This window comes from Cervus canadensis, chromosome 21 (genome assembly GCF_019320065.1).
Source record: "Cervus canadensis isolate Bull #8, Minnesota chromosome 21, ASM1932006v1, whole genome shotgun sequence".
Lineage (NCBI taxonomy): Eukaryota > Metazoa > Chordata > Mammalia > Artiodactyla > Cervidae > Cervus > Cervus canadensis.
In genome coordinates, this window is record NC_057406.1 from 48,303,064 (window position 1) to 48,325,432 (window position 22,369).

At 40.9% G+C, this 22,369-nt stretch overlaps 1 protein-coding gene across 2 annotated transcripts in view; it reads left to right on the forward strand.

The window, feature by feature from the left end:
* The window catches only part of SLC17A8 (solute carrier family 17 member 8), a 38,357-nt gene extending 21,548 nt beyond the window's left edge, over window positions 1-16,809 (forward strand). The window contains exons 6-12 of one of the 2 annotated variants that reach the window (XM_043440841.1): window positions 2,595-2,681; window positions 3,277-3,416; window positions 3,549-3,698; window positions 4,655-4,787; window positions 9,200-9,310; window positions 14,798-14,925; window positions 16,315-16,809. In XM_043440841.1, coding sequence (XP_043296776.1) covers window positions 2,595-2,681; window positions 3,277-3,416; window positions 3,549-3,698; window positions 4,655-4,787; window positions 9,200-9,310; window positions 14,798-14,925; window positions 16,315-16,659 — 1,094 coding nt within the window. In that variant the 3' untranslated portion in view covers window positions 16,660-16,809. The remainder of the gene's footprint in view (window positions 1-2,594; window positions 2,682-3,276; window positions 3,417-3,548; window positions 3,699-4,654; window positions 4,788-9,199; window positions 9,311-14,797; window positions 14,926-16,314) is intronic. The other variant, XM_043440842.1, reaches the window with a different exon arrangement.
* Window positions 16,810-22,369: the final 5,560 nt, after the last annotated feature.

Sequence of the window (22,369 nt, forward strand, 5' to 3'; positions counted from 1 at the left end):
GCAACATGGGTGGAGAGCCCTACTGGGGTATGCTCAGGACTTGTGGATGTGATAGGAGATCACATTCAGCCACGTTTGGAAGGATGAGGAAGAGTTGTCTAAAAAACAGGAAAGGACAATTTCAGGCTGTAAAATGTCCTCAGTGGAAGAATGCTACTTGCTATGAGGAATTATTGGCTATTGTTGAATGGAAGAAGCAGGACTGAATTCTTACACAGTTAAGGTTAAAGGCTTTGGATTCCTGCAGACCTAGATTCTGGTCACTCACACCCATGTGACCTCAGGAAATTTACCTCCCATCCCAAGCATTCTTGTAAAATGGGGATGACACCAGTACCAATGTTACCAGGTTGAAAAAAAAAAAGGTTAAATAAAATCAGGAATCCAGAGTCCTCGGCACAATACTAGAAATCACACAGAAAGCACTCAAGGCACCTTATATTAATAGATGGTTATCCCCTGACCCTCCCCATTTGCATCATCTAAACTGGAGCTCCCACCTCCCACTCCCAGGGTATTTGCTCCAGGAAAGGAGACCACCTTCTCCACACTCACAGAGGAGTCAGATCTGTAGCACTTCTTTATAGATGATGTGTCCTGGAACCTTTGCCTTATCGGTCTGAGGAAGTCTGAGGTTAAAAAATTAGAAGTGCTCTTTCTTTCTGTACACAATAGCAGCATAAATAGTTGATGTTTGAAAGTGCAAGTGTTAGTCCCTCAGTCGTGTCTGACTGTTTGCAACCCCGTGGACTGTAGCCCACCAGCCTCTGTCCATGGAATTCTCCAGGCAAGAATACTGAAGTAGATTGCCATTCCTTTCTCCAGGGGATCTTCCTGACCCAGGGATTGAACCCAGGTCTCCGGCATTGCAGGCGGACTCTTTAGCACCTGAGTCACCAGGGAAGCCCAGTTGGTGTTTGAAAGTGAAAGTGTTAGCTGCTCAGTCGTGTCCGACTCTTTGTGACCCCATGGACTGCAACTCAGCAGGCTCCTCTGTCTATGGGGTTCTCCAGGCAAGAATACAGGAGTGGTTGCCATTTTGTTCTCCAAGGGATCTTCCTGACCCAGGGATCAAACCCAGGTCTCTCGCATTGCAGGCAGATTCTTTTACTACTAGCGCCACCTGGGAAGCTCTAAAAAGCAGCCTTCTTGGCTTGGCTCCATTGGGACTCGAACCCAGGACCTTCTGTGTGTAAAGCAGACGTGACAACCACTATGTTAGTTGGCGTTTATGTAACACTTAATTAGAGCACCTTCATGTAATAAATTATTTGCTCCTCAAACAACCTGGTAAGACAGAGATTTCACTTCCATCTGAAGAAAATGATTTGGAGGAGTTGAGAGACTTCCTCAGGGGTCCTGATGTTCAGATCCAGGATTCCAGGTCAGGCCTTTCATAGCCAGCTGGGCCCAACTTGGAAACATGGGATTTAATTTCTTTGTCTGGAAGCTCTTCAAGTTCTCGTTTCCTGAAGATCTTCCTTAGCACTGGGTTATGGGATACAGCATTCCTTTTTGCTGCTCACTTGTGGTGAAGCAAGAATTCTTTCCACTCATACCCAGAGGGAATTTCATATAGTAATTTTTTGATTCAGTTAATATTTATTGGGAGTTCGCAGGGCCCGTGTCTCTCCACCAGATATCATAGAGCTGCCGGAGATAGTGGAGGTGAGGCCACTGCCTCTAGCCCTTGTTATCTTGTCTAGACAAGATAAACATCCACACACAGGTAAGTATTTACAAAGTTAGGTATTTCAAAGTAAGAAACTAAAAATGTACCCATTTAGGAGGCGGATGAAGACAGTAGCTATCCTGGTCATCCTGCCATCCTGAAATTTAACAGTTTTCTGGTGTTAAAAAAAAAAAATTGAGACGCTAAAAAGCATGATCCTTTCAGAGTTTGAAGTTCCTCATTTAAAGACCTAGGTGAATTATATATCAATATAATTATATCTCACTAAAACTGGGAGAAAAAAAATTTTTTTAAGTAAAGACCTAGGTGATATCCTTCTGAATTGTGAACCCAGAGAGATAGTTACATAAATGCCTTCACTTTCTTTCTTTCTTTTTAATGTTCTGGCTATTTATTTACTTATTGGCTGTACCCCGAGCATGTGGGATGTTAGTTTCCTGTTAGTTTCCGGGATTGAACCCATGCCCCCTGCAATGGAAGTACGGAGTCTTAACCACTGGACCACTAGGGAAGTCCCTGTTCCTTCACTTTCTGTCTTCAGCACCCAATATTGTGCCTGACTGAATTTTTCAGAGTTCTGTCACAGTTTTCTCATTTTTTTCCTTCCATTTTCTTGTTATTCCAAATTGAGGTGCCTGAGCCATCTCTGTCTAACCCTTCCATGGGGTCCGGATGAAGTTAAAGAGTATCCTGGAGACCTTTCTCTCCTGGAGGCCTGTTTTTAGGCAAGGTGGGAGTTGGCCAGCTCCTCTGCACAGAGGCATCCTCACTCCCACTCGGTGTGATTGCTTCACACTGAGCAACCTGAAGATTGCAGTCTTCAGGTTGACTGCTGAACTCTAAAGGGTTGGATGGGCTTGCCTGATGACTGGTAAGTTTCCTTCGACTTTTTTTGTTCTAGGTTCCTATGCAGGAGCAGTGATTGCCATGCCGCTGGCTGGGGTGTTGGTCCAGTACATTGGATGGGCCTCTGTCTTTTATATTTATGGTGAGTGATTTGATTTCATCAGTTCCCATGAATAACTGGGCTTCCCAGGTGGCTCGGTGGTACAGAATCCCCTGCCAATGCAGGAGATGCAGGAAATGCAGGTCTGATCCCTGAGTTGGGAAGATCCCCTGGAGGAGGGAATGGCAACCCACTTCAATATTCTTGCCTGGAGAATCCCATGGACAGGGGAGCCTGGTGGGCTACAATCCATAGGGTCACAAAGAGTTGGACAGGACTGAAGTGACTGAACACACACACACATGGGTAATTGATAGATATGGCCTTTGACTATCTAATGGGGTTGGCTTAAGAGTTTACTGTGTGAAAATAGGGATTACTAAGACAAGTTTATCACATAAATGGAATACTTGTCTAACGATGATTCATTTAATGTGTATATAAAAGTTGAATTTCTTAATGAGCAGAACATAATCTTTCTTTAAATACCAGTTAATAACATAATGCCAGGAAAAATCAACCAAATGCTTTCTACTAGCTGAATATGGTGCCATTTGAGAATACTTTGAAATTTGACAAATTTAGAGATGGAAGAAAACGAGATGATATCATCAAGCCTTTTGTTTTTCAACTGCAGGTATTTTGGGGATTATTTGGTACATGTTTTGGCTGTTGCAGGCCTATGAGTGTCCAGCAGCTCACCCAACAATATCCCAGGAGGAGAGGACCTATATAGAGACAAGCATAGGAGAAGGAGCCAACTTGGTTAGTCTCAGTGTAAGTAGAGAGGCAGAGATGAAGACTTGCCCCCTTTTTATGAGTATTTCTTTCAGTGATTGTGTTAGCCTCATAAGAAAAATAATCTGTCAGTATATTCACTAAAAATCTCACGGTATTTCCACTTTCTAGAAATTTAATACACCATGGAAAAGATTTTTCACGTCATTGCCAGTGTATGCAATCATTGTGGCCAATTTTTGCAGAAGCTGGACATTTTATTTGCTGTTAATAAGTCAGCCTGCTTACTTTGAAGAGGTCTTTGGATTTGCAATAAGTAAGGTAAACATACAGATTCTTGAACTTTAAATCTCTTGCTTCTACTGCAAAAATCTTTGCTTGATAAAATAATTACATTACTGATCAAAATTCCTAACAGTTCTGTGACACCTAATACCCTGGAGGATAGACAAGTTATGCATTCTATGCACAATAAACATAGCTATTTAATTTCTTCTTAGTAAGGATCAGAGCTGTATTAAGCTGCTTTTAAAGATTTATGTTCTTCCCATTCTCAAAGTGTTTCTGAAGCTGACTCAAGAACTGCATATTAGGCAAGGATCAAAAGATTTAAGGGTGCAAGTTTTTTTTTTTTTTTCCTATAAATTATTCGGGGAGGAGCAGTAAGAACCTTAAAGCTCATTTTGCAGATCACAGTCATAGCACTAATGACCAGTACTTTATGGTTTAGAAAGAACCTTTTTCAATGTCCCCAACCATTGCTATTAGGTTGCCTGTGTTTCAGGTATGAAGAGTGTGGATGGTAAAACATAAGCTGTCATCCTAAAAGTATTAAGTCTCCTTCCCACAGGATAAAGAAGAGGCCTAGCAGAGGTAGATATCTGCATAGCTACAGGCACTGTCAGAAGTGGCTATGGAAGAGCCAGCCCAGCCAGTATTGGCTGCCATCAGGGGGTACTCACTCTGTGCCAAGAGTCTAACTGCCATGTGCCAAGTAGTTAAACACCCTCTGGGTACTGGGGCCTCTGTGAACGATTTTAAGAACAGACCTACCCATCTCAAGGAGCTTCCTAGAGGAGACGAGTGGGTCTATTCTTAAAGTTGTTCACTCATTCGTTGTTTATTCATTACAAAATTCAGGCCTGTCTCGGTCCTATATAATTAGATGATTAAATTTGGTGGTGAGGGTGAGGGGTTCAGTGGAGATGGTGAGGGTGTTAAAGAAGTACATCTCTCAGAAGTAGCTAAAAACAGCTCACTGTTTCTTTTCATTCCAGGTGGGTCTCTTGTCAGCAGTCCCACACATGGTTATGACGATCATTGTGCCTATTGGAGGACAATTGGCTGATTATTTAAGAAGCAGAAAAATTTTGACCACAACTGCTGTCAGAAAAGTCATGAACTGCGGAGGTACTGTGGATTTCATAGGTGACTTAAGCAGCTTCTATAGAATGAGATGAAACTGAATTGCAAACCATATTATTGAGGTTATGTCTAAGCACTGAGAAGGCCCTTAAGTCCATCCCCTAGCTGATACTTGAGTGTCCATCACACCCCTGCCTAGAGGTCATTCAGCCTGTCCTTGTGCAACCTGAGATATGACAGTTTGGGAATTCCTTGGCGCTCCAGCGGTTAGAACTCTGTGCTCTCACTGACAAGGGCCTGGGTTCAATCCCTGGTGGGTGCACTAAGATGTGGGCAACTTTTTCGGTCATGTGGCCAAAAAAGAGATATTTTTTAAAAAGATATGACAGGGAAGCCTGGCATGCTGCTGTTCATGGGGTCTCAAAGAGTCGGACATGACTGAGTGTCTGAACAACATAGAAGATGGAAAGTGTGACTGAGGCAAAAAGATCCTAGTCTGGCTGAATTGGTTGCCTGTGTGAACTTCAGGTTGTTTTAATATGAAATGAAAAAAATTTCTCAGACCTTTCAATTCTAGTTCTGTTTCTCTTGGTATAGTTCCACTTCCCAGGATCTCTTGATTACCCATAAAGTTTAAATTTTATCCTTCAGCTCCTGAAACATACAGTCCTAGCATTTTCATAGTAGATAGGAGTCACTTATGCTCTTAAATGATTTTTCTTTCTTTGAAAGTCTACTATTTGGCAAAGATCTTTTTTTCTTATTGATGCATCAATGTATCATTTATAGGTTTTCTTCATACAGTGTCTTTATTCTAATTATCTGGGGGGAATTAACTTTCTGGTTCCATTTTTTTGATAGTGTTAAGATAAGGGAAGTTTGAACCATGTGCCTTGTTATGTAAGACAGGCCAGTTCCAAAACACAAATAGTTAGTATACAATGGTATGTGTGTGTGTGTGCACTCAGTCATGTTCAACTCTTTGCTACTCCCTAGACTATAGCCAGCCAGGCTCCTCTGTCCATGGAATCTTCCAGGCAAGAATACTGGAGTGGGTTGCCATTTCCTTCTCCAGGGGATCTTCCTGACTCGAGGACTGAACCCACTTCTCCTGCATCAGCAGGCTGATTCCTTACCACTGAGCCAGCTGGGAAGCCCTTATGCCATTACTACTTGTCATTAATTTTGTTTCAACAATTTAAATTATATATAGGGAAAAATAACCTGCCAGTGCAGAAGACGCAAAAGGATGGGTTTGATCCCCGGGTCAGGAAGATCCCCTCGAGGAAGAAGTGGCAACCCACTCTCGTATTCCTGCTGGGGTAACCCAATGGACAAAGGAGGGCTGCAGTCCACGGGGTTGCAAAGAGTCGGACACGACTGAGCGACTGAGCAAGGATGCATGGTTCTCTTCAGTCGCTCAGTCGTGTCCGACTCTGCAACCCCATGGACTGCGGCATGCCAGGCCTCCCTGTCCATCACCAACTCCTGGAGCTTGCTCAGACTCATGTCCATTGAGTTGGTGATGCCATCCAGCCATCTCATCCTCTGTCGTCCCCTTCTCCTCCTGCCCCCAATCCCTCCCAGCATCAGGGTCTTTTCTAAGGAGTGAGTTCTTCCCATCAGGTGGCCAGAGTATTGGAGCTTCAGCTTCAGCATCAGTCCTTCCAATGAATATGCAGGACTGATTCCCTTTAGGGTTGAGTGACTTGATCTTGCCGTCCAAGGGACTCCGACATCACAGTTCAAAAGCAACAGCAACAGTTCTTTGGTACTCAGCTTTCTTTATGATCCAACTTTCACATCCATACATGACTACTGGAAAAATCATAGCTTAGGCTAGACAGTCCTCTGTCAGCAAGGAAATGTCTCTGTTTTTTAATATGCTGTCTAGCTTTGTCATAGCTTTTCTTCCAAGGAGCAAAATTCCATGGCTTCAGTTACCATATGCAGTGATTTTGGAGCCTTAGGAAATAAAATCTGTCACTGTTTCCATTGTTTCCCCATCTGTTTGCCATGAGGTGATGGGACATGGATGCCCAGTAATGGTATAAAGTCCACAGTTTTAAAAAATATTGATTAATTAAAATTTAAAAACTTATAAATACAATTTTTGAAGCTTTTGCTCCATTTAGAATTGTTATAAAATGGTGGCTATATTCTTCGTGTTGTACAATACATCCTTGAGCCTGTCTTACACCAGTAGTTTGAACCTCCCACTCCCCACCCTTATACTGCCCCTCCCTCTCTCCATCCCCCCACTGGCATCCCCCACTGGTCCCCCATGTGTCATCCCCCCACATCCCACTAATTTATTCTCTGTATCAGTGAGTCTGTGAAGCTCACAGTTTAAAAAGCACCTCTGTGCCCATGATTTCGCTGATTCTCTTTAGATGACCATCTAAAACAATCATTGACGCTTGCCCTATTCCTATAATAGTTTTGAAGAATGGATTCAGAAAGGTAAGCAACTTATTAAGGTTTACAAAAAAGTGTCTTGGCTTGTATTTCAACTTAATCTTGATATTCCTTTCTTTCCTTTGCATTAATTATCAAGTTCCCACTACATACTTGCCAGGCTTTGTACTATACCCATGGTACCTTCCCTGGACAATATCACAGTTTTGTTGGGGAAGGCAGAAACACAAATGAAAAACTACAGGGCAATGCTGAAAAGTTCTATGAAATGAGTAAGAAGAAGGAGATGTCAGCTTCTCTGGTGGTGACTGGCAGGGTTGTCAGCTTCCTAAGTAAAGCAGTATTTGAACTGGACTTTAAAGAATAGTAAGATTTCTCCAGAAATGAGAAGTAAGTGATACGAGAAGAGTACTGAGGTGAAGGAACAGTCTGTGGAAATACGGTACGGGCACAAAACAGTGTTGTGATCAGGAAATGGTGGAGAGACGTGTGCGACAGTAGAGGGCTTCCCATGGGCTTCGGATGGTGAGCCAGTGGGTAAGAGTAGCAGAAACTGAAACCGGGACAGCAGGAGGAATTTATTATAGACTCTATACTTAGAGTATGGAACCACTGACAAGCGTTTTAAGTAAAGTGGCAACCAATCAGATTTGTAGTTTAGAAAAATAATGATCCAGAGAATGGATCAGAGGAAAAAGAGATGGGAAGACAAATAAAGAGGTTTTTGAAGTTGTCTGGGTGAGAGGTAGTGGGGTCCAGAACTAAGACAATGGTCAGGGAAGGAAAAGCAGGTATTTCTAAGGCCAACGTCATGGATTCCTATATGAAAACTGAAGAAGAGGAAAAAGTCCAAGTTGATTCTGAGATTTCTGCTTTGAACATTCAATTACCATTTGTTGAGTCATGTCAATGGCCGGCGATCATGCTCAACACCTTATATACCCAATTTCATTTAATCTGCCAATGCTCCAAGGTTGTATTATGAGTTTTTGGCAGGGAGGAATGAGGAATCTAAGAGAAGAAGTGCTTGTCCAAGATCACACCCTTAGTGGTTTTGAGATGGAATCTGAACCCAGCAGGCCTGTCTGATAAAGTCTGGGTTCTAAACACAGGCAGATAGATTAATTGAGAGAAGAAGAAAGAGTGTGGTGGTGGTTTTTTGTCTGTTTTGGAGTGAATATGGGGGACAGAGACTTGATTTGGGCCTGTTATCTTTGAGGTAACTCAAGGGACAATCGTGTAGCGATGTCTGGAATCAGCAGATAGCCTCTAGGATGAAGCATCATTTCACTGTCTTCTACCTCCAAGGGTACTTCCTGTCCCTGGAAACAGTACTTCTATCATCTTTCTATCTGCTATCAACTGAACTTGTGTGTGTTTTTGTGTGCTGGTGAGAAGGATCTTCATCATTTCCTTACCCTTTTTTATTGTGCTGGATTCACTTATTTTGAATGAAAGGAGCAAAAAGTATTTCCGTCCCACTGTATTTTATGTGCAAATATCTCATGGCATTATAAAGAGGCCTGAAAGCTTGGCAAACTTCTGAAAAGGAAGAATTTTGCCTTATGCTTACAGGTGGTGAGGCTCTGCTTTTTGTTTCAGATATTCACTACTGCTTTCTAATCACTTTTGGCAATAATACTGCTATTTTATTTAAAAATTTTATTTTTGTTTCATTTTCTGTGAGAGACCATCATTTGTGTAATCAATGGAGAATCACTGACGGTCTTAAAAATGGCAGGGGGAACTACCCATGAACAACTGATAATAAACATTCCTCATCCCATGGGCATCATTGTACCTCCTGGGACTATTCAGTGTTCAAGGCACACCAGGAAATTGTTGGAAAGCTCACAGAACACCTGGGTAATATTAGCAAAGTCGTGTAGTCAAGAAAATCCCTATAAGATTGTAAATATTGTACCAGAATATGTGCACTAAAAGCTTGGGTCCGTGAAAATAGATTCTTTTTGATAAATTCATGAACTTGGGCTGACTGACTTGGAAATGACGTTTTCCCCTGCTGTTTCCGTTCACAGGTTTTGGCATGGAGGCAACCTTGCTCCTCGTGGTTGGCTTTTCCCATACCAAAGGGATGGCTATCTCCTTTCTGGTGCTTGCTGTAGGATTTAGTGGTTTTGCTATTTCAGGTAAAGTGCCCTTTGGGTTTCCAAATCTTTTCCATAGATTCAGCAAGACTTGGGAGAAAGGAAGGAAAGGATATTGAGCATCTACCTTTGGCAGCCAGGCCATTCCCAAGGATCAAGGCCACTAGCTAGAGATTTTCATCTAGTGGGGATGATTTTGAATATCACTGAGAACTGGGCTTAGGAGCCCAGCCAAGCTGTAATTATCACTACTTTCTTCATCTTGGGAATGACAACAGGCAGGTACCCTCTCTGGGGCATGGGCAGAATGCGTGTTGCAGGGCAAAGTGGCACCTTCATACTTTAGCACCAGGCCATCTGACCTAACAGAGGCTCTTGTGACTTTTTTGATTCTCACTTTCTACAGGAGAACTGCTAACATTAACTCACAATCAAATGATGTAGTCATTTGACATAAAGTTATAGAATCAGAAGGGCTTCCTAAGTGGCATTAGTGCTAAAGAATCTGTCTGCCAATGCAGAAGGTGCCAGGAATGTGGATTCAATCCCTGGGTTGGGGAGGTCACCTGGAGGAGGAAATGGCAACCCACTCCAGTATTCTTGCCTGGAGAATTGCAAGGACAGAGGAGCCTGGTGGGCTACAGTCCAAGAGGTCGTGAAGAGTTGGACATGACTGAGCACATGCACATACACACAGAGAATCAGAAAGTTTTAAGGGTGGAATTTTTCTTTAGTTTTCTGTCTTCTCCATGGCTTTCATTTTCCAAACAAGGACATGCAGATCCAGAGAGGTGATGTGACTTGCTAAGCCAGCAAGACTTAAGAATAGTAATGATGATGTGAGCTAACATTGACAGGCACAAACTCTGTGCAGGGGGCTGTTCACAGCCCACTCTGTGTATTAATCCCTGCAATTCTAATAGCTACCCTAGGGCCTTTGGTCTCCCCATTTTATAGGAGCAGAAACCAGCTACTGCATGAGAAGTAACGGTGCTAGCATATTACAGACTTCAGAAGTTCCCTGTGCAAAACTGGGTGAAAAAGTAAAACTTAGGGGTTTTTTTTTCCTATCTCTAAAAAAGATTGTAAAACCAAAAATTGTCATTTAACAGAACACTTGACATGTATTGCATCTCTGACAACATTGAGAAGCAAATGATATTACCATTATTTTACTGAGGAATAACTTAAAGCTCAGGAAAATGAAGGACTTTCCTATTGTTACACAACTGGGGACAAAGGAAGAACTAAGGTGCAGTCCTACCTGGTTTTCATGCCTGAGCTCTTTCCCATGATTCTGGACTGTCTTAAAGATCAAACAGGGTGATAACATCCTAGAATAGAAGAGCACCCAGCCTCTGGTCAAAACTACTCTTAAAACAGGGCCTTGGTCTTATCAAAATACAGCTGACCCTTGAACAATGTGGAGGTTATGGGTGCTGATCCCCCACCCCACATAGTCAAAAATCTGACTCTACCGGAGTGGGTAGCCTTTCCCTTCTCCAGAGAATCTTCCCAACTCAGGGATTGAACCCGGGTCTCCTGCATTGCAGGTGGATTCTTTACCAGCTGAGCCACAAGGGAAGCCCCAAATACTGGGGTGGGTAGCCCATCCCTTCTCCAGTGGAACTTCCCAACCCAGGAATCAAACCAGGGTTTCCTGCATTCAGGCGGATTCTTTACCAACTGAACTACGAGGGAAGCCCTCCTGTATAAAGTATTCCTCTGCATCCTGGGTTTTGTTGTATCCTCGATTTTGCATCTGACGATTCAATCAACCACAGATGCTGTGCACGCGTGCTTGCATGCTTAGTTGCTCAGTCGTGTCTGACTTCTTGCGACCCTGTGAACTGTACCCCGCCAAGCTCCTCTGTCCATGGAATTTTCCAGACAAGAATACTGGAGTGGGTTGCTATTTCCTCCTCCTAGAGATCTTTCTGACTCAGGGATTGAACCCGTGCCTCCTGCATCTCCTGCAATACTGTAGTACTTACTACTGAGAGACAAATCTGCCTGTAACCATGCCGCTCCAACCCACTTTGTTCAAGGGTCAACTATAAATAGAGCTGATGAATAGTTAAATTGGAAAAAAATGTTTGCACTTAAAGTAGCTTGAAGCTAACCACTTGGGTTTAGGGATGCAAAGACCTGGGTATAAGGCCCCTCTTTGCTACTGCTAAGTCACTTCAGTTGCGTCCAACTCTATGCGACCCCATCCCTGGGATTCTCCAGGCAAGAACACTGAGTGGGTTGGCCATTTCCTTCTCCAATGCATAAAAGTGAAAAGTGAAAGTGAAGCCATTCAGTCATGTCTGACTCTTCGCGACCCCATGGACTGCAGCCTACCAGGCTCCTCTGTCCATGGGATTTTCCAGGCAAGAGTAAGGCCCCTCTTTAGTACTTACTATTTACAGAAGGCAAAAAAATAAATAAATAAAAAATGCTGAGTGATTTAAATCCTCAGCCTCAGTTTCCTTATCTAGAGACTGGAGAGATATAATGGCAACTTCATAGGGCTGTTGGGAGATTGCAGTGAACTGAGGTCATTCTTTCATTCCTTCACACTTCCCAAGAGTCAGATACTGTTCTTGGCGCAGCAGATACTGCAGTGAAAAAAAGAAAAGTTTCTGTCCTTATAAAGTTTACATTCTAGTGGAAATAAAGCTTTTGAAGATCTTAGTCCCAGTACCAGATGCATAAAACAATTAAAAAATATTCACTATGGTGGTTCAATTATTATTCAATCTAGCCCAATACTTCTCAAAATTTAATGATGCATACAAGTCACCTTAGGATCTTGCAAAAAGTTTGATTCTGATTTAGCCAGTGTAGAGTGGAGCCTGAGAGCCTATATTTCGAGCAGGCTCCCCAGTGAAGCTGATGCCACTGATCAGTAGTCTACACTTTGAGTAGCAAGGATAGATCAGTCATGAATTGTTCCCAGCAGGATGTTAAGGGACATCTTCTTTTGATAGCCCTGTAATGCAAAAGAGATTCATATCCTGTCCACAGAGATATTGAAATATTCAGGCCCATATTGTTCCCAGATTGCCAACTTAAGTGACAATCAGAGGGAGAGAAATTTTTTTTTTTCAGCATTTATACCGCGCTGGTCACTTTTAAGGTATGAACTCATTTAATCCCTGTAGCAGCCTGATGAGAAGGGTATTGCTATGTTCATTTTATTAGTGAGGACACTGAGGCTTGGAGAGGTGACTTAACTTACTCAAGTAAATTAAGTGATTAGGATTGGAATAAAGGTTTATCTGATCCAACAGTGAGACTATGGAAGGGACTATGGTCATGGGGAGGATGATTCCTTAGGGTCTGGGGTATATCAACTTTATAAGGAGTTTATAGGGATGCCAAGGGAGACTTGCTCAGTTTAGGAACTGATTATAAATAGGAGAGCTGAGACAGGTGAGATTAGAAAGATATGAAGAATGGGTGATATCTGCTTTAGAAGAAGTCCTGTGTAGAGAAGACAGACTCTCTCAACGTGTGTGTAACTTGCTTTGTGTATCTGCTTCAAAAAAAAAAAAATATATATATATATATATATATATCTATTAGTATCTCAGTTTCTCAGTGATTTTCCCCCCAAACCCCAGGATTGTGTAGCTAGAAACCTAAATGGCTTTTTTCATATTATCTTCAGCTGAACACAGATGTCTAGGCTTTGTGTCAGAATATAATACTCGCCAATCATATTAATTGCTTCTTATCTCTGGGTTCTTTTCTAATAAAGTGTTTATCACATTCAAATCAACAGTAAGATTAATTAATCTTGCAGCTGTTTTATATTCTGATTTTCTGCCACTTTGATCTGAAAGATAAGGTATGTTTATTCCAGAAAGGTTTTCTTAAAATTCTCTCTGAACAGAGGTAGGAAATAAAGCAAGCAGCCAATAGGCTGGATTAGAAAAAGAATTTTTTTAAATTCTATTTTTAATTCTTTGCACAAAATAGAGAATTAAAAAGCAAGACAAGGGAAAATAAAAATATGAGTAAATAAAACCTATAACCCCCTGCTGTAATTTCAGAGTTCAAGTTAGTAATTAATTAAACAACTATATATTGAGTACCTACTATGTGCCAGACACTTTGCCAGCTCAGGAAAGTAAACAGGGTAGATGGATGTTGTACTGTAAAGAAACTGATGTTGGCTTTCACCTCTTTGTACCTATGTAATTGACATATATTATTTATCTTAATTCTTACAACAGTTTTATAAGAATGATTATCCCAGTTTATAGATGAAGAAGCTGAGGTTCAGAAAGATTAAATCATTTGTCCAGGTTTGCATCTCAGTTAAACAGCCAGATCCAAGGTCTGACTCTGAAATGCAACCGTGGACTACACTGGCAGAATTGGTTCCCAGTGCCCGATGCCTCCTCTTTCAAAGCCTTATCCTTCCCCTGCCTTCCCGCTTCCTTCATTCCACTCATCCTTTTCTCCTGAAAGACAGAAGAATAGTGAGGTACTGGTGATTCTTTATTTCACCACTCCTTGCAGCATTACCTACTCGTAAAAGACCCCAGAGAGATGGGTGTGTTTTGCAGTGGCAGCAACAGCAGCAATGCTGATATCAGCACCGAGATAGTTACTAGAGCTCAGCTGTCTGCCAAGAGCTCTCGTGTACATATTTCCCCTAAGCCTCATCTCACAGCATCTTTATGAGTTAAGGAGTAATATGACCCTCAACATAGAGGTGAGGAAACAAAGTCCTGAAGATGACTTGTTTAAGAGATAAGAATAAGATTCGAATCCAGATTGACAAATTCCAAATCAAGTATGTATGTGAAAGTGTTTTGTAAATTGCAGAGGCTCCTGCAAATGTTTGTGTAAATCTTTCTTATCCAAAAAGAGCCCTTTATAATATGCCGTGTGGTACTAAGGCAGTGGTAGCCTTTTGTGGTAGCCTTTTGGGAGTGAGCTGAGAGCTAGGAAGGAGGATATTATGAAGCAAGATTTAGTTTTAATCACGCTGTGTGTGATTGTGTGGGCTTCCCTGGTGGCTCAGTGGTAAAGAATCTGCCCACAGCGCAGGGTAGAGAAGATCCCTGGAGAAGGAAACGGCAGCCCACTCCTGTATTCTTGCCTCGGAAATCCCATGGTCAGAGGAGCCTGGAGGGCTACAGCCCAGGGGTTGCCAAAGAGCCAAGCACGACTCAGGGACTACACAGCGACAACGTGACTGTGTGACCGCTCACTCTGAATACACGGGAGCCAGGCTGTGCTTCTCAGTGCTGCCCCAAACACTGTTATTTTGGGGTTTCAAGCCTAGGAGGTAGAGGTGCCATAATTCTCCCCATGAAGAACCCATTGTAGCCATTACTAATCAATCACAGCATGGTTTTCTGCTATGAGCAGAGGCAGCCTGACAATCCTCAAGCCAGCCCTTTTGGTAAACGCATCTGTTAGTAGAGGAGAGAGGTTGATGAGAGTTGGGGAAAGCTAAATATTTCCCAAAATGTGTTTGGAATTCTGCTCCTGAGTCTGATTTTGAGATGTTTGGCTTCACTGTAGGTTTCAATGTCAACCACTTGGACATTGCCCCTCGCTATGCCAGCATTCTCATGGGAATCTCAAATGGAGTGGGAACCCTCTCTGGAATGGTCTGTCCCCTTATTGTGGGTGCAATGACCAAGCATAAGGTAATGGTTTCCTTTGGGGCTGTGGGTTATACAATGAGGGGACCGGAATACTGCACTACACCTCAAGGCCTGATCCCAGCCTGTGTGAATGTCTATGTCCTTGACTTGGCTGAGTCACTTGAGCTCCTATATTTTTTTCTTCTTCTTTTAAAAAATTATCATTTATTGATGGCAGCAGGACTGACTGATGTTTGGTTCTATGTTTCTTAAACTGAGAAATAGAAGGGGTGTGTGTGTGTGTGTGTGTGTGTGTGTGTGTGTGTGTGTGTGTGTGTAGAAGAAGTGATAATACCATAAAGATTGTTTAAAGACACAAAAAAGAAACTGAGGCAATCAACTCAGGATAAATAAATTGCCCAAGGTTGTTTTATAATTCCAAGTAATTAGACTTTATAGTCATTTCCAATTATTGCTTAGCAGGCTCCAGCATGAAAATATTAGTGCAGTTATACTTCCTTATTATGAAGAAAACAAACAAGACATTAATGACCCTTCCTAAGAACCTACATAGGTGTGGCAGCAGGTCGTTACTGAACGTTTGTGTATTTAGACTAAGGTGGGTAGTACATTAGGATCCCAGATCCATCCAGAATTCAGCCACAGGCCACATGGTTTCTTCATCTCTGTCTTTGAAATGGTCTTAGATATGCTGCCTTCTGCAAATAAACATTGTCTGATACCATGGCATTTTTACCCAACTATTTCTTTGTTGTTGGATTGCCTATTACAAATATAACTTCAGAAATTCTCCTAGTTTCTTAGAGAAGAAAGTGTGGGATAACACTTCTTATCTTTTGATAAAAAAGAAGGTGGGCCCTGGTGACTTTACAGGCAGAGGATCCAAACTATCTCTCTGTTCATGAGATGATAAGATTAGTAACATGATTATTAATTCTGTTATGAACTTTTTCAACACAAATTCCCATTATTTTTTATACAATATATTTTCACAGAAAATATGATTATACATAAGCTACTGGCAGTCCAAACTGAGCACTTTCATGACTTAAATTGTCATTTATCCAAAGTAAGCAAGAAGGAGACCTCTGATATTTACAATGGTGGGTTCCTAAAGCAAATTTAATTTAACCTCATTTGTATACTCAGGATAGCTGTGAAATGGTGCAGCAAGGATCTTACAGGATGTTTATTTTATAAAGTATTTTTCTAAATTAAAAAACATGCATATTCACTGTAGTCTTAACTTTGATTTTTTTAAATACTCAAATTCCATTTGGGTCCTGGGCATGCATCTACCACATGTCTTCCCAAGAAGCACAGCATTGCTTTGGGGTGACTAAGTGCCTTTGTCCCAGTGGGGGACTCCAGAAGATACTGTTAATTTCTGTTTTTGGTTAAAATGTTAACTGGTACCGTTTCCTTGTTCAGACCCGTGAGGAGTGGCAGAATGTGTTCCTCATAGCTGCCTTGGTGCACTACAGTGGCGTCATCTTCTATGGGGTCTTTGCTTCTGGGGAGAAGCAGGAGTGGGCAGACCCCGAGAACCTTTCTGAGGAGAAGTGTGGAATCATTGACCAGGATGAATTAGCTGAGGAGACAGAACTCAACCATGAGAGTTTTGCAAGTCCCAGAAAGAAGATGTCATATGGAGCCACCACCCAGAAGTGTGAAGTCCAGAGGAAGAAATGGAGAGGACAGAGAGGAGTGACCGTCAACGAGGAAGAGCTGACATCCTACCAGAATGAAGGGGAAAGCTTCTCAGAGGCATCCTAATGTCTGAGGGGCGCTTCCGGCTCCTCCTCACTTTAGAACCAGGAAGTATCCACACCCATTGTCTTCTCCACAGGCTGGCTTGCCAGGGGGTTAACTCTAGGGACGTTGCATGTGGGGGAGCAGGGAGAGATTTACTCAGCAGTAGGGAAACAACTTGCTCCAAGTTCATAAAATGTATGGCTGCAAGTTTTTTGATTGGCAGTTGATTCTTCTCTCAAAGAAAAAACTATTCGGGAAGGAATGATTGGAAGAATAAGAGACAAAATGTCATGTTTTTCAAAGAAAAATGGAAGGAAATGGGGATATTTGGCCTGGAGGAGAGGAAAAAAATAGCTGCTACTACATTTCTGAGAGTAGCCATGTAGAGGTGGGTTTCCTATTCCTCATAAAGGCCACTGCTTTCAAAGGCCCTGTATTGTGCCAGATGCTTTATTACATTCTCATTTAATCTCCACACCCCATGACATACATTTTTTATCCCTATTTTACAATGAGGAAAAGAAAGCAACAAAAGATGGACTTGCCCAGGGTCATCCTGCCAAAAGCAGTGCTGAGATTGCGTGCATGCATGTGTGCTCAGCCTTGTCCGACTTTGCAACCCCATGGACTTCAGCCCTTCAGGCTCCTCTGTTCATGGGATTTCCAGAGAAGAATACTGGAGTGGGTTGCCATTTCCTACTCCAAGTGTTGAGATCGGTGGAGTCCAAAACACATGTCAGTTTTGGAGAAGAAGGTTTTGCTTCAGGTTAGAAGAGATATTTTTAATACTGAAAACTGTAAATGGAGTGCGTTGTCATGTGGATAATTCCCTATTTTGGCAGGCATGGAGGATGGAAAACATTTGGGTTGATGCGGCAGAGAACATTCAAACATCATATGGGGGACTGGATTCAAAGATCGTTAGGGTCCTAGGTAAACTGAGAGCCAAATGAGTCTGTGAATTCATATGAATGTTAAAGTTGCTTGGTCATGTCCAGCTCTTTATGACCCCATGGACTGTAGCCTACCAGGCAACTCCAGTCCATGGGATTTTCCAGGCAAGAATACTGGAGTGGGTTTGCCATTTCCTTCTCCAGGGGGGTCTTCCCTACCCAGGGATCAAACCCAGGTCTCCTGCATTGCAGGCAGACTCTTTACCATCTGAGCCACCAGGGAAGCTCATAACATGAATTCGTACTTTTCTTATATATTTTTTTAAATAACAAGAGTCACAGACTATATGAGAGATTCAAATAGGTTTAAAAAAAAGAAAAGGAAAAATGAAAAACTAAGCAAAATAGCAAAGTTCCAGGAATCTGATGGTCAGAATGGCTGAGAAGAGGTAAACTAAATTTCACCCCTTTGGGGAATTCCCTGGCATCCTGTGGCTAGGACTCTGCCATTCCACTGCAGGGAAGTAGGATCCTACAAACTGTGTAGTGTGACCTAAAAAATATAATTTAAACCCATCATAATGTCAAGAATGTGGTTAAATAATGTCCCAAATTACTTGTAAATCTTTAAGGCATTTAGTAATTTAAGAAGTTGGTTTATGAATTTTATTAGGTAAAATTCTCTTAGAAGAGTCCTCTATTTAAAAAAAAAAATGTGTGTCTTTAGCCATTACGGCTGGTGATACTAGGAAGCTTGATCAATTATACAAAATTATGATCGAAGTATTCCTAATGACCTTACTCAGAATGATATTCAGGGAAACCACAATAACATAGCAGTAGTTTAACAGTGAAATATTAGAACGTAGACATCTGGGACAACCAGATCCATAGTTAGTGTTGAAAAACTTAACTTTGCATAAGGCAATAACATGGATACTGTCTAAATATATTTTAAATTTTAATGATATTTGAAAACAATGTTGGCATGTAAAATGTTGCTTGAAAATAAAATTATTTTCCTTTTTATTGTTTTTGAAAATTTTAATTCTACTTTCAGAAGAAAAATACAGTATTGTAGAAAAAATAGTAGATTTACTTCTAGTTTGTTATTGTAAGATTTTTTTCCTAATTTCTCCCATATATATATATATATATTTATTTCTGGTCCCTAACTGTATCAGCAGAATTGTAGTGTATTTTATAAAAAGAATACTTTTGGGGGGAAAATGCCTGACTGTCTATCAAATAGTATTATTTATGTCATTGGTATATCATTTATGTTATTGTATGTATTTAAATCTATTTAATGAGTGAAACTATGTAACTTAGAACAGTTCCTGGCACATAGAAAGTGCTCAATAAACATTACTTATCGTCAAGATTATCATCTTTTTGGATTGAGAAGAAAGCATGCTGTTTCATTTTCACTCTTGACAGGATTTATTGTGAAAGTCGTGCCATTTTCTAAGTAAAAAAAGAGAGAGAGAAATTTATGGTAGCCAGTGTTTTCTTTTTTTCTTCTGTTAATGACGTCAATAACTATTTTAAGAACTCACGGTAATCCTTAAGGCAATATTGCAGATTGTGACACAAAGTTGTACTTACTCCAACATTTGAAGTCAGCAGCATATGTAGAAATTTGATAAATTACTTTGATAAATCAAAGCCTTTAGGGCACCTGTCACTTGTCCTTACAGTATTTAAAAAATGGGGTCCTAAGTCATGGTGTTAAAAACTAGACAACACATTATTTTGTTGTGATGGGTTTAGTGAAGGTTGCAATGAACAAATAATTATATCGGAACATCAGGCAAATGTATTGAATGGTTTGCAAGTTACTGTACATTTTGCTGCAAATATTCATTTGCAGGTCAATTCTTAGAGGCAAACTATGGATTCTAGCAAGAAGAGAAGGCGACCTGAGGTGCTAGATTCTTGAGACAAGAAAGTTTGACTGGTCCTTTTTAAACAATGAAAGTTTTGGAACATGAGCATAACAAGAAAAGTAGGACTTGTTTAAGAAATAATGACACATTTATTATCCCTGTCTGGGTGTTAAATTCAAAGTAAAAATTGGAATCTACTATTTCTATTTCACACTGATTCCTTCTGAGCTCAACAAACCTTTTCCTGCCTCCCTGTTTCTTATCTCAGTTAATTACATCACCCTTTCACTGGAGCTAAATCTTTGAGTCATCTTTGACTTTTAAAAAAGTAGCCTTTTCTCTCTTCCCTGCCAAGTCCACTTAATTTTATTTTCAATCTGGAGCTCAATGTCTTACATCACTTTTGGAAAATTTTCAGCCATTCTCTCTTACTATACTGCTTTTGGCCCCTTTTTTCTGTAGGCGCTTTCTGAGAATCCAGAATGGATGCTGGTCTGTGGGTAGCACTCTGACCATCACTTCTGCATTTTCCAGGCTTTTTGCCTCTATCTGTGTTATTCTGGGTATCTTCTGACTTATTTTTAAGTTCTTTTATTTCTCTCTCTACAAGGTTCAGTCTGGTAAAACTCCACTCATTGTGTTCTTAATTTCAGTTATTGCATTTTCAATTTTTGAACATTTAGTAGTTCTTTTTCAATTCTGCTATGTCCTTAAATAAAATATTTCCAGTTCTCTGCTGAAATTTTCAACACTGTATTTTATTTCCTGGAACTCAAGGAGCTAATTATTTTAAAGTCTGATCAGTGTCACTTCTGGGGACCATGTAATTCTGTGTCTATTTTCTACTGGTTTTGCTGACTCTTGTTCACAGTATCTTATCTCAGTCTGTGCTTCGTTTTCTTTGCTCGTATCCAAAATTATATTTGAAAATGGCTTGTAGAATTTTTTAGAAAAAATGTTGGTTTATTTTAGACTTAAAATAATGTGTGTGTGGTTTTTTTTTTGTTTGTTTGCTTCCTTTGTCTCCAGAAAGGATTTCCATTTGCTTCTTTCAAGAGCCTGAAGGCGTTAGCAATCTGGACTGTCTTTAATCCAGTTGAAAGACCTGAGATATTCTGGGCCACCCAGATGATCTGACGTTGGGCTATCAGCAGTGTGGAGGCTCTTTTTCTTTCAATTCACTCTTGTTCCTGAAATGCAGTACTTCAGGGTCCCATCCCACACTGCTGTGTTTTCCCCAGCATCCACCTTTTATGTCTATACCAGGCTACCAAACTACTCAGATATCAAATACTAGCTTTGTTATAATTAGCAAATGCTCCCAGGAGAAAAGTGGCCTCAAATGTCAGGCTTACTTCTCTGGACTTGCATCTTCTCCCAGATGGCCAGATGGTGGCCAGGTGATTTTTCACTGCCATGATGGTTCCACAATGCTTTTGAGCAGACATTAAAAACATTTTTTGTTGTCTTTTCTAGTGTGGAGTTGGTCTGAACTACCTAGTCTGCCATTAATGGATGCTGAAGTCCCTTTTAATTTTATCTTTACAAGTTCTCTAGAACTAATTTATTTCCCTAAGGTTATTATGGTATTAAATTAAACCTCAAATATCAGCAAATGTTTATTTCTCTCTTGTGTTACTATCTGAGTGTGGGTTGGATTGGGTGAACTGGAGGCTTATTCCAAACAGTCAGTCAGGCACCCAGGATTTATTTTTTCTCCACTTGCCATTTTGTAGTTCACAATTTGGAACATATAAGCAATTTTTAAAATATACTTTTCCAGATTCTTTTCCATTATAGGTTCAGTTCAGTTCAGTCGCTTAGTGGTGTCCTACTCTTTCCAGCCCCATGGACTGCAGCACACCAGGCTTCTCTGTCCATCACCAACTCCCGGAGCTTGCTCAAACTCATGTCCATCGAGTTGGTGATGCCATCCAACCATCTCATCCTCTGTTGTCCCCTTTTTTCACGTCTTCAACCTTTTCCAGCATCAGACTCTTTTCTAAGGAGTCAGTTCTTCACATCAGGTGGCCAAAGTATTGGAGTTTCAGCTTCAGCATCAGTCCTCTCAATGAATAGCCAGGACTGATTTTCTTTAGGATGGACTGGTTGGATCTCTTTGTAGTCCAAGGGACTCTCAAAAGTCTTCTCTAACACCACAGTTCAAAAGCATCAATTCTTCAGTGCTCAGCTTTAAGAAAGCTGAAAACAATTATAGGTTATTATAAGATATTGAATATTGTTCCATATGCAAGAACCCTTGTTGTTTATTTTACATAAGGTTATGTGTATCTCTTAACACATACTCTTAATTCATCCACCCCTTCGCCCTGCCCCCCTTTGGTAACTGTAAGTTTATTTTCTATGTCCGAGTCTGTTTTTTTGTATGTAGATTGATTTGCATAATTTTTTAGATTCCACATATATGTGATATCATATGTTTGTCTTTCTCACTGTGACTTACCTCACTTAGTATGGGAATCTCTAATCTGTCCCTGGCGCTGCACATGACAATATTTCACTCCTTTTTGTGGTTAAGTAGTATTCCATTGTATGTATATACCACACTTCTTTATAAGATTTGATATCACCCTGAAAAAAGACATGGGGAGGGAGAAGGAGGCACGCTGGCTTTTCACTGCCTTACCTGGAAATGCAGTGTTATTTCTGCTCCTAGTTTGGGTGGAGAATAAAGGAGAGCATGTGAATTATTGAGAGAGCACTAGTTGCTTCTGTTACTCAACTCTACTAGGCAGAGGTCTTGTGAACTCTCACTTGGCACATTGAAAGATTCTCCAAACCCCAAAAATGCCAAAAATGCCGTGACTGTGCTACACGGTATTCTGGGAGATTGAAGCTAAGTTGTAGGGAGCAAATCTTGTGTGGAAGAGCTATTTTGGCCCTTTCCAGGAGAAACCAAAATTGATATCTTTATTAGAATCAAAAGCC